Here is a 16,693-nt window from a genome sequence, read left to right as displayed (position 1 = left end):
TCCTTCAGAGAACTCCTCCCTGAGACAGTAAAGGAGGTGACAGGAAAGGAGATCAGATCACGTTAGATAAAGGAGGTGACTTGTAACTTGAGGAACAGAGAAGACTTGTAATCCTGGAGCTGAGGGGCTAAAGTGTGATGTATGAGTCACTGTTACAGGAAGTGCTGGTGATGACACAGGAAGTAATATTTGTGACTCAGGAAACGTGGAATAACGGCTTCATTGTGAGAGCAGATGTCAGGGATCCCAAGTGTGTGTGTGTGTGTGTGTGTGTGTGTGTGTGTGTGAGTGTGTGAGTGTGTGAGTGAGTGAGTGAGTGAGTGTAAGAGTGTAAGAGTGTGTATGACTGTAAGAAAGACCGAAAGTTTGTTTGAGGTCAGCACTGCTCTTGGGCGGGAGAGAGAGATATGTCACATGACTAATCTGTGACATAATACTTTTCACACACACACACACACACACACACACACACACACACACACACACACACACACACACACACACACACACACACACACACACACACACACACACACACACAGGAGTTCATTGTATTAATGTTTTCACTTCAAGGACACAGTGACTTCTCCTTCTCCCTCTTATTCCTTCACTTCTCTTCAGCTCTCCTTCCGTCCTCTTTTGAATGTCTGTCGGTCTCTCCCTCCCTCTGTCTGTCTTTCTCTCTGTCTGTCTCACCATTCTCTGTCTATCCGTCTCTTGACTGTCTCTCTCTACCTCTCTCTCTTTCCTGCTCTGTCCCTCTCTCTCTGTCTCTCTCTCTCTTTCCTGCTCTATCCCTCCCTCTCTATCCCTCTTTCTCTTCTTTTATGATCAATGTACATTGCAAAAGCTAAATACATTTGCATATTCTGGATTAATAGATCAACGCACCTCACTGTCTCTCTTTCTCTCTAGATGAAAGTTTCTTTATTGGCATTTAAAAGGTAAATTGACATTGGCAAAGCACAAAACTAAAATAAGATACAACATAATTAACAAACAACACTCTGTCTCTCTCTATCTTGCTCTCTATCCGTCTCTCTTACTTTCTCTGCGTCTGTCTCTGTCTTTCTCTTCGTCTGTCTTGCTCTCTCTGTCTCTGAGCACAGATGTATGTCATACATCTGCTGATATCCTCGCCGCATTGTTAAAGGGTTGTTATGGTAACGCAGCATGTGATGCTGTCCTATATATATATATATATATATATATATATATATGATGACAGCATCAACCTGCAAGCCCGCAGGTCAGACAGGAAATTAAATACTGCAGGTGTGATGACCTCTGACCGGAGGTTGTGTTAAAGACTGGATCCCAACAATGCACACGAGCGTCACCCCTCTAACTCACAGTGAGTTTGAGGGGTTTACTTACCGATGTCAAAAGGAACACTTAGAAGAAACTCACACAACACTGCTGCACCTGGTCAAACGAGATATTTCATGTGGTGTAGGTGAAGGTACCTAGTCTCTGTTTTCTGTGTCTGTGTTTGTGAGAGAGTGATTACATGACCTCATCCAAGCCATTCCTGAATTTTGTGATTCTCATTATTCTCCAGCTTTGTACGATGCTACGCAAGCGTTGTTGTTCAGTACTCCTCTGAGTTCTTTACGTCTAAATGTTTAAAGCGTTCCACTAGGAGGCGCTGTTTAGTACTCCACTGAGCTCTTTACGTCTAAATGCTTAAAGGGCCCCTCTTCCCTGATTGGTTAAATAACAAATGATAATGAAATCCAGCGGTCAGTCCCATGTGTGAACAGTGTGAAGGTGGAGAAATGAGGTGGAGGCCACCACTGTTATGATTTATTGAATCTTGCTTTCTGCTCCCACCTCCTCGATTCTCCTTCACAAGCCTCAAACATTAACACGAGGAGCAGAGAACAAACGAGACACATTAGGAATCTACTCTCTGACCCACTGGAGGTCAGAGGTAACACGAGGGATGCAACAAACTGCTCGTCTGCCGCTTTGATTCACTCTCGTGTCTAGGAGACTATGGAAATGTTTGTATATCTTTCACCGGGTCGTCCCTGCATGAAACCTCTCAGACGTGCTGTCAGTAGTCCGTAGTTCGAGCGTTGTAGTTTCACCTCGTCTGAACATTCACTGTCGCATCATGACTTCTACTCCACATCTTTCCTTGACCTCTTGACGTTTTCCTTCAAGCTCAAGGAAAAGTGGTTAGGACAGGAAACAGGACGTTGTTTTTTTTTTACTATTGGAACGGAGCCGTGGTTCCCAGGTGGAGAACGGCCTCAGAGGGATGCAGAGCAGACAGACAGACAGACACCTCCAGACGGTCACTGTGTTCATGTCGCCTTTTGGGGAGACAGACAGTCCCAAGGCGTATGTGTTCATATGGTCTTTTGGTGCGCAGACAGACAGCTCCAGCCCGTCTGTGTTCATGTCCTTGGAAAACTTTTTCAGACGTAAAAGGAGCTCCGTAAAGACCTGTGTCCTGATTGGTCCGCTTCCTCTAAGCAGCCGTGATTGGTCCCATGGCTTCATAAGCATGACTTTGTTTTACCCCTATCCCTACCACAGGGCATGCTGGGTAATATTAGAGGAGCAAGGAGTCCTCTGCCCTGAAGCGGCCGAGCAAGGCACTTAGTTAACCTCACTGAGGTGTGTGTGTCTGTGTGTGTGTGTGTGTGTGTGTCCTCGGTTCAAACACACAGACACAGTGCCAGCCTCGTTCTCACATTTTAAATAAACAAACTTAATTATGCCTAAAAAATGTACATCCTGAGACATGTTCACCTAAAAATGTACAAAAGTTGTAAACAAGTCCAGATCCTGAGTTGGGTAGACAGGAGTCTGTTCTGCCTCTCTTCTCTCTCCGTCTGTCTCCGTCCATCTGTCCCTTCCCTCGCTCCATCTACGTCAAACTCTGGGTTGTCCCGTGTCTGTTACAGTCTGGTCGGCTCTTCGTCGCTGTCGCTGCAGTTACCACAGCACTCCTGCAGAGGGAGACAGAGGGAAGGATTTCTCTGAGTACACACGATTGGGAATTGAATACAGAATACAAAGATGCTGCACAGTACACTGGGAATGCAGCTACACAATGTAAACTATAACAATATGGTACTCAACATGGCATAGGGTTGGTGACCGTAGAAGACTTCAGGATGGTTTGACCCATCTGAGGAGCTAGACCCCAAACGCTTCAGCGACTCAGGACACTTCAAACTACTGCAGGGACCTCGTGTTCTAGGTGAAGCTAAGGGTGTAGCGTCTAGGGGGTGTGGAGGGTTAGTCTGTATGGTGGTTAGTGTTGGTCTACTGTAGGTGTAGTGTTGGTGTACTATAGATGTAGTGTTGGTGTACTATAGGTCTATAGAGTTGGCTGGTGTGGGAGGGGAGCTACAGTGGGGGGGCCCACCTGTCTTCCGAACAGTCGGTGCATCAGGCCCTTCTTGGGAGGTGGGGGCGGCTGGCCCCTCCAGTCCAGATCCGGGGGAACCGGACCCTCGGCGTGCAGAACGCTGAGCTCCCCGAAACACTCCGACTCCACCATCTGTGGAGGGGATACGACTTAGCACCTTAGACATCACTCTGATCACCTTGAACATCACTCTGAGCACCTTGAACATCAATCAAAGCACCCTAAACATCCCTCTTAACACCCTAAACACCCTTTTAAGCACCCTGAACATCCCTCTAAACACCCTATACATCCGTCGAGGCACCTTAAACACTAAGCATCAACACACCCCCTAAACACCCTACACATCAATCTGAGCGCTGAGAGAGAGAGAGAGACGGACCTCGTTCTGCCAGGGGATGGACACACAGCCGCTGCACACCTGGCTGTGGAAGCTCTCGTCTTCGGCCTGTAGCTCCACCCCCTTCACCGTGGAGAACTGCTCGATGTCCAGGACGTCCTTACAGTAGATGGCCTGGGGCTACAAACACACACACATGCACGCACGCATGCATGCAGGCACACACACACGCACACACACACACACACACACACACGCACACACACACACACACACGCAGGCACACGCATGCAGGCACACACACACGCACACACACACGCGCACACACACACACACACACACACACACCAACCACACAGGCACGCAAGCACACACACGCACACATACCCAAACACACACAAACACTATATTAATTAACACACTTAATACACTATATGCATTAATGCATATTAGGGGCAAGACTGGCACTGGCTCGGTAACCATGGAGACAGGGGTTTCCTCACGTCAGGGATGAAGGGCGCGGGCAGCATCCCCGCCTCCAGACGCTTGAAGTTGATGGAGCTGAAGATGGGATGGGCCTTGACCTCCAAGGCCCCGCCCTGCTGGCAGCCCAGCCTCTCAGACGGCTCCTTGACCAGCAGCTAGAGGGAGAGAGAGAGAGAGGGGCGATCAACGAGAGAGAGAGAGAGAGAGAGAGAGAGAGAGAGAGAGAGAGAGAGAGAGAGAGAGAGAGAGAGAGAGAGAGAGAGAGAGAGAGAGAGAGAGAGAGAGAGAGAGAGAGAGAGAGAGAGAGAGAGAGAGAGAGACCACCGTACCATCTGGCAGAGCGACGTGGCCATGTCGGAGAACTTGGAGGAGTACTCCTCGCTCTGCTCCGTCACCAGCTTCTCCACCTCCTCCCTCTTCATCCTCTTCTTCCTCTGCTGGAAGGGGGAGGAGCCCTGGATCATCTCGTACACCAGGACTCCCAGGGCCCACCAGTCCGGGCCGAAGGAGTAGCGCTCGTTTTTTACCACCTCAGGGGCTGGGGGGGGGGGGGAGGGGGCAAAGACTCAGTCACACATCAGCATCAACCCCCCCCCCCCCCCTGTAGAGGGAGGCCTTATTGCACCCCTCAAGGGGCCCACAGCACCCTCAGAGTGTGTGTGTGTGTGTGTGTGTGTGTGTGTGTGTGTGTGTGTGTGTGTGTGTGTGTGTGTGTGTGTGTGTGAGGCATGAGGTGTCCCCCTCCAGGTTCTGAGTGTGACACAATGGGGGGCCGTGCATGGTGATTATACTAGTTGTATTATAGACAGTATTATAGACATGGAGGATAATGTTTGTGAGTCGCGGTACGCATCAGCTCAGCTCGCTGTGACGTTTAAGGACCTTTTAGACAGACAGACAGGCAGGCAGAAACACAGACAGACATGCAGACAGGCAGGCAGACAGACAGACACACAGACAGATAGACAGTCGGGTACCCATGTATCACGGTGCCGACCCGGCCCTTGATGCTCTCTCCTTCAGGCACGTGGACGGCCAGGCCCAGGTCTGAGATCCGGATGTGACCTGCACACACACAGAGGAGCCCACACTGTAAACGACCGTTCATTGACCTCCTTTAAAATACCCATCCTACTGCCAGTGCCTCAGTTACCAGCTGCTACTCACCATGGTCGTCCAGCAGAATGTTCTCTGGCTTCAAGTCCCTAAAATCAGAGACATTACATTTGGATTAGTAATTAATAACTAATGCAGTGTACGTGCACTAATGCAGTGTAGCGTGCACTAATGCAGTGTAGTGTGCACTAATGCAATGTACGTGCACTAATGCAGTGTAGCGTGCACTAATGCAGTGTATGTGCACTAATGCAGTGTAGTGTGCACTAATGCAGTGTAGCGTGCACTAATGCAGTGTAGCGTGCACTAATGCAGTGTACGTGCACTAAAGGCTGAGGTGCACGTGCACTAAAGGCTAAGGTGCACGTGCACTAAAGGCTGAGGTGCACGTGCACTAAAGTCTGAGCTGTACGTGCACTACAGGCTGAGGTGTTTGCGGCGCTGGCCACCTGTAGGCGATCCTCTCGTGGTGCAGGTGCTCCAGGCCGCAGCAGATCTCGGCGGTGTAGAACACGGCCCTCTCCTCCTCCAGGGCGCTCTCCCCCATGTGGTAGATGTGGAACTTCAGGTCTCCCCCGTTCATCAGCGTCAGCACCAGGCACAGTGCCTCCTTCGTCTCGTAGGCGTACGCCAAACTCACCTGGGGACCACAGACCAGCACTAATGATGTTATTAAGGTTGATGAAGGTGTGCATCATGCACTAATGATGTTATTAAGGTTGATGAAGGTGTGCATCATGCACTAATGATGTTATTAAGGGTGATCAAAGTGTGCATCATGCACTAATGATGTTATTAAGGGTGATCAAGGTGTGCATCATGCACTAATGATGTTATTAAGGGTGATCAAGGTGTGCATCATGCACTAATGATGTTATTAAGGGTGATCAAGGTGTGCATCATGCACTAATGATGTTATTAAGGGTGATCAAGGTGTGCATCATGCACTAATGATGTTATTAAGGGTGATCAAGGTGTGCAGTAACATCAGAAAATAATGTAAGCTGTGAAATCCACTGCTTCAATTTTAGTCTCTGGACCTCCCTCTGTTCCTCCAGGCTGATTGTATGGGTGGTGTCTACTTTACTTTTTATGAAGCCCAACAATGTTTTCCAAGACTGAGTTCATAAGCTGACTTTAAAATGTATAGGAATATACTTTTGGACATTTTCCTGAGCAGTGCAAACATCCCTCCGTTATGTCATTATTTAACATATGTTGAACTTTATGTTGTAAGGTGCGCGGGGTTAAAGAGTGTTTGTGTCGGGGCGGTGCGGGAGACTCACCACAAACCTGCTGTTGACCTTCTCCAGGATGATCTTCTCGTTCAGGGCCATGGACTCGCCCTTCCTCTTCTTGATCCTCTTCTTCTCCAGCTTCTTACACGCGTACATCTTCCCGGTGGCGCGCACCTGGCACGCACACACCTGGGGGACAGGAGACGAGGTGGGGGGGTCATTCACTCATTCATTCATTTCAGCCGATAGCAGTTACTAGCAGTTATAGAACTAGGAGCTGAGAGCCTGGTTAGGGAACAGTATAGAACTAGAAGCTGAGACCCTGGTTGAGGGACAATATAGATCTAGAAGCTGGTGGTTGAGGAACAGTATAGAACTAGAAGCTGAGACCCTGGTTGAGGATCAGTATAGAACTATATAGAACAGTTGATGTCTCACCTCCCCAAAGCCTCCTTTTCCCAGGACTCTGTACTGACGAAAGGTGCTCTTGGTGACCGGCTGTCTGCAGGGTTGAGACACATTGGTGAGACATGGTCCAGCACTCACCCTGGAGTAATATAAGGGTCAGGGTTAAGGGGCCTACTTCTCTAACCACTTCCACTGGAGGAAGCGGTTGTAGTGCATGCTGTCCAAGAAGTCTGAGAAGGGCGCCATGCTGAGGTACTCGTGGACCAGCCTGGGGAAACATCTGCTTCAGTTTCACAGCACAGACACTTCATTAATGAATGACTGGCTGAATTACAGCATGGGGTCATCTCACGAGTCACATGGGCAGGGTTTAAATGGAACCAGACAGGAGGACTAATATCACACCATATCCACACTCGGACTGTGTTACTGATCTTTATTATTATCTTTTATCTGTAAATTGTATCTGGGTATTCCATTCATAGTTTGGTTTGGTACTAACATAATAGTGTCACAGAACTGCATCAGTAACACAGCGCAGTATTGTACTGTAATACCACAGTACTCTATTATAGTAGATTCATACTATATTACAGTATCACAGTATAGCTGTGTAATACCACAGTACTCTACTATAGTAGAGTCATGTTATATTATAGTATCAGAGTATAGCTGTTTGCTGTACTGTAATTCCACAGCACTCTACTATAGTAGTAGTGGCAAATAAAGTTGACAAACAGAGACGAAGCAAGACGAGTCTAAACGCGAAAACAAATAAAGGGTTAGGAAAGGGGTTAGGAGATGAAGTTACCCAAGCGGCTCAAATAAAAGAAAAAAGAGAAAAAATGCCGATAAGTATTTGGCAACGCTGCCAAAGATGACACACTTTTTTATGGCTACTGTTGGGGATACAGACAGGAACAACAACATCCAAAGTATTGAACATGCCGCTACAGCAGCAGCAGCTAGCTGTGAAGTGGCGCAAGGTGAAGACCTGTGAGAAGACGTCAATAAGTAGGACTCTGTGTCAGAAGCATGTGATGTGGAGAACAATCTATCTTTTCTCTCTCTATCTTTCTCTCTTTTTCTTTTTTTTTTAAAAATATATATATAGGTTTGTTTGAAATATTCAATCTCAAGTGCAATGCCAATTGCAACCTCACATATACAAAGTCCATTATTCCTCTTGGCAATATTTACCAAGTATATGACGTGTGACTATGACTATGTTTATGGGGTTTACCATAACACTTGTCTCGCTGTTATATTGATATTGATTTGATCTTAAAAAAATAAATAAACAGTGCTGGTTTTCCTGGCATTTTGGCAAATACAGGTGTTATCTGTAACCTTATTCTCTGTTGGGTTCCATCGTCACTATTAGTTTGTGTAGTGCTACACTTTGTGTGTTCTCTGCTTTCCATCTTCATTTTGGAGTAAGGAATTTTATGCAGGGTTTAAAGGGGAAGATTTTTTTTCTCATCTCCAACCTTTACTTCCGCGTAGATTAGCTTTACCTGCCTATCCACCATTGAGTCTGTACATTTTTTTTCTCTGTTCTCTTTTAAAGATCGGATGAGGTGGGCCCCATACATATCTTCGCCTTGGGCCCCCAATTTGCTAAATCCGCCACTGAGTAGAGTAGTACTAATCAGCATTGTAGAGACCAGTTTCTTGTCGTGTGGAGACATCCCCACAGAGAATCTGAGCCTCGCGTCACATTTCAACACAAGTTCCTCTTTTAAAAACCACTTCCCGATCTTATTCCCTGTATGGTGATTGGCTGGCTTTCAGACCCATGCTGACTTTTCTCAGCCTCACCGGTTGAAGGGAGGGACAGACAGACAGACAGACAGACAGAGAGAGAGAGAGAGAGAGAGAGAGAGAGAGAGATCCTACTTGGTAGAGTGTTTGAATAACTCCTTTGACGCCTCCTCCTCCTCCTCCTTCAGTCTGTCAACACACTGACCCATCATCTCCTCTTCCAGCTCCTGCATGTAATGACTAGACTACACACACGCACACGCACACACACACACACACACACACACAGTCACGTTATATTATGCTAATGTGATATTAGCTATGCTACATGCCATATCAGCTAGTAGTGCACTAGCTATGCTGGTACATGCTATACAATGCTGACAGTGTGTTTAATATGATATATCATGCTTACTGTTTAAGCTATGCTAGTACATTCTATATCACTCTTACATCGTGTTAGCTACGTTGCATGCTATATCATGCTAACAGCGTCTTAAATAAAGCATACCATGACAGTTGTGTTACCTATGCTAGTACATTGCTGTATCCTGTGTATTAGTGTGTTAGCTACACCGCATGCTATATCATGCTAGCAGTGTGTTGCGCACCGTTGGTTTGAAGAAGATGTCGAGGAGTTTCTGTCCGCATTCTTTCCTCTTCTCATCTGGAGCGACCTCATACTCTGCCTGGAGACAAACATCGTATTATATACTGTACTTACAGGCAGGGGTGTGGGCCCTATATACAAGAAATCTAAAACAATTACGTTTTACTAGCAGGCAGCTAGGATGATAGAGCCATTTTGTAATGCAATGACGTCTGTGGCTAACTAGCCTATAAGCCATAGGTTATTATTTATCATGTAGCCTAATAACGGCTTAGTATTAATTTTATTAGGTTGCTTTAAATCAGTAGCCTGCTGTTGCAATATTAGCCTACCTTACACTTTATCCTTTTATCCTTTACCTTAATAACCAAGGCCTCGTCAGCCTATTGTCTGCTCTTGCTTTGGGTTGTCTCTGTTAGTTTTAGCAACGATAACGGAGGTAGTTAAGATTGGGGTTTCATCTTGTGTTTGTGCTCACCTTTCTTAGAAAATAAGTTAGTCAGAACCTACCTTCCTCAATTTTGTCTTCCTTCCCTGTCTTTCTTCACTTTTCTCTTCTGAGAGCCAGACTTCAATTTATTTAACTGTGGCTGTGACATATTGCCGCATGAAATTTAGTTATGTTATTAAACTATTTGAACAACAATCAAAAAATACTTTAAAAAACTAAGAAAATTCTATATATATTTCCCATGGGCCCCCCTGTGCCTTGGGCCCCCCCAAGCCTGTCCCCCTTAACCCACAGTCCGTCGGCCCGGCTTCCAGGTCCTTTAGCATGATATAAACTGTACTTCCAGGTCCTTTAGCATGATATAAACTGTACTTCCAGGTCCTTTAGTATGATATAAACTGTACTTCCAGGTCCTTTAGCATGATATAAACTGTACTTCCAGGTCCTTTAGTATAATATAAACTGTACTTCCAGGTCCTTTAGTATAATATAAACTGTACTTCCAGGTCATTTAGTAATATATATACTGTACTTCCGGGTCCTTTAGAGTAATAATATATACTGTACTTTCAGGTCCTTTGGTATAATAATATGCTGTACTTTCAGGTCCTTTAGTACAATAATATGCTGTACTTTCAGGTCCTTTAAAGCAAGAATTGACTGTACTTCCAGCTAATTTAGAGTAATAATATCCTGTAGTTCAGTAAAACAACATGCCGTACTTCCAGATCCTACGTGTGGTGGAGGGAAAGAGTGAAACAGGAGGTCCTCCATTATACAACAAGTGAACTACAGTCTCTGGGCCGTATGTGATCAATAGCTTCCTCCACTAATGGAGTTGGAAACATCAGAGGAAGAACCGAGGAGACGCCAACACACGAAACACACATCAGCCATCCCATTTATCTGCCCCACGTTAATGCATCTATACGTCATTCATTCATTCATCCACCATCCTTTCACCCATTTAGCCATCGATCATGTAATTATTATTCATCACACATTCATTCATCCTCCTTCCATAATGGCTTCTTCCACCCATCATCCATCCATCCCCTGGATCAATACACGACTCTAATCTCTCTGTCTCTCTCTCTCCTTCTCAGTCTGTCTCGCTCTGTCTCTCTCTTTGTCTCTTTCTCTCCATATAAGTCTCTCTCTCTCTCTCTCTCTCTCTCTCTCTCTCTCTCTATTTCTCTTGTCTATTTGTCTCTTTCTCTCCATCTTAGTCTCTATCTTTCTCTCTGTTTCTCTCTCTCTTTGTCCCGTTGTCTATCTCAGTCTCTATTTCTCTGCTTCTCTCTCTCTGGTATGTATTTGTCTTATAGTTTATACACATACATTCATATCTGACATTAAATAGATAGCTACATCAATATCTTTGAAACTAACAAGAAAAGAGATCGTTTTTTATCAATATCCCTGAAAGTAACGAGATAGTTCATATTCATATCTGACAATCTTCTAAAGAGAGACTTATTCAAGACGAGAACCTCTCTCTAGCCAATCCAAACGGAGCGTGCCCGACACGGCCTCCAGAGGTGGCGTTGGACACCTCTCTGGTACAGCCGCTGGTCCAGACAGAGAAACCGTCTCTTCAGAGAGAGGCCTCAGAGCTCAGTGTAACCAGTCCTCACCACCGCGTCCAGGAAGGCGATGCAGCGACGCAGTCCGTCCCTCGTCTCACAGAACTGTCTGAAGAGAAGTCTTCCTATTGGCTGTCGCTCACACAGGCTGCTGTAGTCCTTCTCTAGAGAGCAAGAGAGAGAGAGAGAGAGCGAGAGAGAGAGAGAGAGAGATGATTTAGTGTAGTTTCTGACCTCGGGGGAACTGGATATCGAGAAAAAATTACACATATTGTGTAATTCTTGGCACTCTATCAGAAGGAGCTTTGGAGCATTTCCTGTAGATGCACACACTTGAAAGTTCACCCAAAAATCAAAACAACCTGGCTAACCAGTTTTGCTAAACAAAGAGTTAGCAGGACCCAACCGTATACAGGCTCAGATACAGAGAATGGTACAGATTCATAGAGAAAGGTCCAGACTCATAGAGAAAGGTCCAGACTCATGGCTATAGAGAAAGGTACAGACTCATGGCTATAGAGAAAGGTACAGAATCATAGCTAGAGAGAGAGAGAGAGAGAGAGAGAGAGAGAGAGATATTCTACTTCCTCTTCAGTTTCCTTTGTGGTTATAACAGAGAGACTCAGAGAGTCTGAGAAGACCGTGAGAGACAAACAACTGTGTCAGATCCACTGTTTGTGTGACGCTTTTCCTTTCACCAGCACACACAGACCCTATAGATTATGAATCCTTCTTTTGTCAACATCCTCTCTCAACATCCTTCTCTGCAAAACGGTTACACTGATAGCTATGCTAACGCTACTGTTGTCTTCCACTGGCCTGGGCGTGTAGGGCTAGCATGGCTAGCCCTACACGCCCAGGGATAGCACGTTCATCGCTCGTAACAAGATGCTCACATCAAGTTCTCCAACTCCACGTGACGCTACCAGCTGCTACGGTGAAACCAGCCGAGAAATATCAAGGAGATAGAATCTGGCGTGACCACGCGTCATGAGGTACCTCTTGGCCTTAACATAAAGTCCTCTTCATAGGGTGTGTGTGTGTGTGTGTGTGTGTGTGTGTGTGTGTGTGTGTGTGTGTGTGTGTGTGTGTGTGTGTCAGTGATACACACATGGACACAAAGTAGGACAGTAGAGGGTTGAGATACAGAGGAATAAAGATTCCATGTGTGAAAACGTTGAGATCTGCAACCAGCCCAGGGGGGAACTATATCTATCTATCTATCTATCTATCTATCTATCTATCTATATATACAAGATCTATATACATGATGACCCCTGACCCCTATATGTATATACTGTATATCGGGGGCGAGAGAGGGGTGAGGTAGAGAAAGAGAGAGGGAGAGAAAGGGTGAGGTAGGGGACATTTTGGAGACTCTTGCCCAATCCACTTTCTTATTTTCTACCCTTAATTTTCCGACTTGCCCCTCGGAACTGAGCTACAAGGGGTGGTGGTTGTACTCTTCCCCTGTGAAAGAGGACAAACCTACACCAGCCTGCTATTCCAAGGTGGGTTCACACAGAAAGCAAACTTTTCTGGTGCAAACTTTTCTCACGCGAGTGATTCAGCATCAAGTGAAATATGCGGGAAAGTTAAAACAAATCAACCCAAGCGAATGACGACTTTGCATCGTTGCATGCGAGTAGAATCACGTGAAATCCACGTGAACCGGGTCATTTGGTGTGAAGGCACAGTAAGAGGTCATCAATGTTTTTTGTTGCCCGGACATTTTCAAAGGTGAACTGGGATGGAGCCAGTGTGTACCTGTGGACCAGGGGTCGGGGTACGGGGTCAGACGTCAAACGTACCGGTACTCTGCCGTAGTTCTTCACACAGGCTGATGTGGGGGAACTGGAGCATCTGCTTCCATTTCTTACTCTTCCCCTTTCTGTTACCTCCACCCCCTGTAACACACACACACACACGTGCAAACACACACATACATGCACACATACATGCACACGCACATGAGCACGCACGCACGCACGCACGCATGCACACACACACACACACACACACACAGGATCATTATAAAAAGCTAATAATACACACATGCTAATATAATTGTCAGAAAAAAATACAACGATCATTCAAAAACTTTATTGTCGATGAGAAAGTCCTGGCTAAGTAAACAACATGGGGACAAAGTGTGATGAGGTGGATGAAGTGCAGCTTGACACATCATATTTTGTTGGCGGTATGGAAACAACATCTCCTCCTCCTCCTCCTCCTCCTCCTCCTCCTCCTCCTCCTCCTCCTCCTCCTCCTCCTCCTCCACCACCACTCACTTTTTCGTGTCCACTACCACTACCAGCTCCTTCCCCGCCGTCTCCTCCTCCTTCTCTGTATTCTCCTCCTCCCTCACCACCACAACCACCACACATGAAGTAAACTGGGAGGTTCTGGGTCTCCTTGGTCTGACCAGGTTGTATCATGCAGGATCCCGGGCCCACGGTGGCCTCCTCTTCTTGTCTCCATGTCGTGCTTTTATTCAAAGTCCTCCAGTGATGTGTCACGGGGAGGCATGTGAGGGGGCAGAGATAATTGGACTTTATATTATCATTGTAATAACTGAAACTAATGCTGTCATCGGGCCTCCCTCGGGGGCTGACCGGGGAGTGGCCAGACCTTCCCAGGCCCGTAGAATCCTCCTGGGTCTCCGTGCCATCCACCTCCGCCACATCCACCACCGGCGGACATCACTAACTACATCACTGACTACTAGCCACTACTCTGCTCCATCACTGCACCATCATGCACCTGCTCACACGCCCCACTGCCTGAAACAATCATTACTGAGCGTTCATTTATCTGCTAAAACATCAATAATGCCATGGTTAAAATGCACTAGGGATGACACACAAGGTCTCGTTCATCTGAGAATTGTCAGCGTGTTGTTAGGATTCATTCTCTGGGTAACCACCCAAAGTTCACACCATAGTTCAGGCCAGAAACATACAACCCAACGCTCAGACCGGAGCTAGGAACATACAACCATCTGTAACCGCACACTCAGACTGTAGCTAGGAACACACAACCAGCTGTAACCGCACACTCAGACTGTAGCTAGGAACATACAACCAGCTGTAACCGCACACTCAGACTGTAGCTAGGAACATACAACCAGCTGTAACCGCACACTCAGACTGTAGCTAGGGACATACATCCATTTGTGACCCAACATCAGCAGTGGGAACATTTAGCTTAACATCTGTGACCAAGGCTCCTTCAGGCTGGGAGGTCGTGACCTCAACTGACTGAAGCTAAGAGAGCAACACTGTCTGCAAATAGCAACCATCCTCTATTCAATGTATAGCCAGCAGGAAGCGGTTACATCATTAGCTTGACTGCTAGTGGCGATTAGACGTTTGTCTTGACTGCTAGTGGATGTGATATGTTTATCTTGACTGCTAGTGGTGGTTAGACGTTTAGCTTGAGTGTGCTGGTGGATTTGAGACGTTTAGCCGACAGGTAGAGGGAGGGGAAACTTGAGTCTACCTGCTAACATTTGAAATTCAAATGTGTGTTTTGAGAAGGGACTCGGGACAAAGGGTGTGTTGGCGCAGCGCCACGGCTCCTCGCGCCAGAGCTCTGGTTCGGGGGGAGATACAACGACTTTACTGTGATGCAAATTCCCTGCAGGTCCTGGGGTCGGCAAACATATCACACACACTTCCTGCTGATGTGTGCTTCCAGCATTGTAGTCAGGGAGGATGCGGTGTTCGTTAAAGGTCTTCTGACGATCGTCTTACCTCCACATCAGAGGACGCTGCTCTTCCCCTTATCTTATCATATCTCAAGTCTTATCCAGAGGTTGTTTTGGCCCTAAAGCTGCTGGACGCAGCCAGGACGGGCCAGGACGGGCTAGATATCTAATTATATATATATATATATATATATATATATATATATATATAATTAGTAATCATTAATTATATAATTATATATATAATTAAAGAAGCTCTTTTAGAGGTTGTCTAAACCCAGTGACCTCAAATTCATCGCTTGACAGTAAAAGTAATATTGTAGTAATAACAGACCTAAAACCACATGTTGAGAATATCAAAAATTATTATAATTCTTTATATTTAGGGCATTTGCTCAACTCACTAGAGGAAATAATCCGTTAACAACCTCATCCAAGATATGAGGGTTAAGGCTCTCATAAAACATGCAAAGTAATAGCAGTGGGCTCCATCCTGTCACAGCAGGACTAGTTGGAAGCTCTTTCTCTGCTGCAGTCTCATCTCGGAGTATAACGAGCCGTGTATACGAGGTTAAACCAGCAATATAAAGGCTGTCATTGACTAGGTTATTATCTTCCACTTTATTATCAAGTCCGCCGGGCGCACGCGGGTCGGTTGGCGTCGGCGGGACTCGAACCCGTGAACCCGCCTCGCGTGCAGTCCCGACATCCTGTTTCGCAAGCAGCAGCAACTCGAGGGTAAACCTGCTGTGTCGCCATCACGACTACATGACAGTTCCACGTCCTTCCGCTCCGCCGGGCCCGGGCAAGACCACACCTGTTGTCACGACTACTGCTGGCTTAACCGACCTTCTCCGGCTCCCGCACAGGGTCCACTACCTCCAGACCCCCTCTCTCCTTCTACCGAGGGAGGAGGAGGAGGAGGAGGAGGAGGGGATGGGGGAGGGGGGGGAGGGCTTGAGGAGGAGGAGGAGGAGAGAGGGCTTGAGGAGGAGGAGGAGGAGAAGGAGGAGAACCTGGGACCGCCGACTCGACCTTACCTTCGCGTGCTTTCAGGAGCACCGTGTTGGCCACAATGTTCTCAAGCTCCATGTTCTGTTGGCTCAAGCAGCGGGAACCCCGACCTCCTTCTCCGCTAACAGCCGCCCTGCCCCGGCCAAAGGCTCTGAGTCGACCCGGTGCTGTCCCGGTTCTGGGACCGGGTTTAGTCCGCTTGGAGCTCTGGACAGCGGTGTGTGGTCCTCCTACTGGTCCTTCTCAAGGTGTGTGTGTGTGTGTGTGTGTGTGTGTGTGTGTGTGTGGGAAACATAGTTTTCTGTTTCTGCTTTTTGAACTTGTCCTTCCGCTGTGGCCACACCCACATCTCACCAAATAGGGCTTACATTATTACTGTATTAATTACTGTAGCCATTCATATTATACAACAACTACAATATAATGAAAGTTATTTCCATATTTTGCATCTATATATGACTATAATGTACGAATGAATGTTATATCAATTCATATTAACACACACACACACACACACACACACACACACACACACACACACACACACACACACACACACACACACACACACACACACACACAC

At 46.6% G+C, this 16,693-nt stretch overlaps 1 protein-coding gene across 1 annotated transcript; it reads right to left on the bottom strand.

Annotated features, from left to right (window-relative positions):
• Window positions 1-1,794: 1,794 nt before the first annotated feature.
• grk6 (G protein-coupled receptor kinase 6) lies at window positions 1,795-16,442 on the bottom strand. Its single transcript, XM_084474684.1, is given in 17 exon segments — window positions 1,795-2,963; window positions 3,386-3,520; window positions 3,771-3,908; window positions 4,232-4,369; window positions 4,544-4,752; window positions 5,192-5,199; window positions 5,201-5,279; window positions 5,382-5,419; window positions 5,780-5,970; window positions 6,617-6,757; window positions 7,007-7,070; window positions 7,152-7,244; window positions 8,876-8,985; window positions 9,352-9,429; window positions 11,439-11,551; window positions 13,199-13,294; window positions 16,137-16,442. Coding segments are annotated over 17 exon segments (1,734 nt in total). The 5' UTR covers window positions 16,189-16,442; the 3' UTR covers window positions 1,795-2,912.
• Window positions 16,443-16,693: the final 251 nt, after the last annotated feature.

The sequence above is a fragment of the Micromesistius poutassou genome (assembly GCF_964030765.1).
Source record: "Micromesistius poutassou genome assembly, chromosome: 10".
NCBI classification, from domain to species: domain Eukaryota; kingdom Metazoa; phylum Chordata; class Actinopteri; order Gadiformes; family Gadidae; genus Micromesistius; species Micromesistius poutassou.
This window is presented reverse-complemented; position numbering and strand designations above follow the sequence as displayed.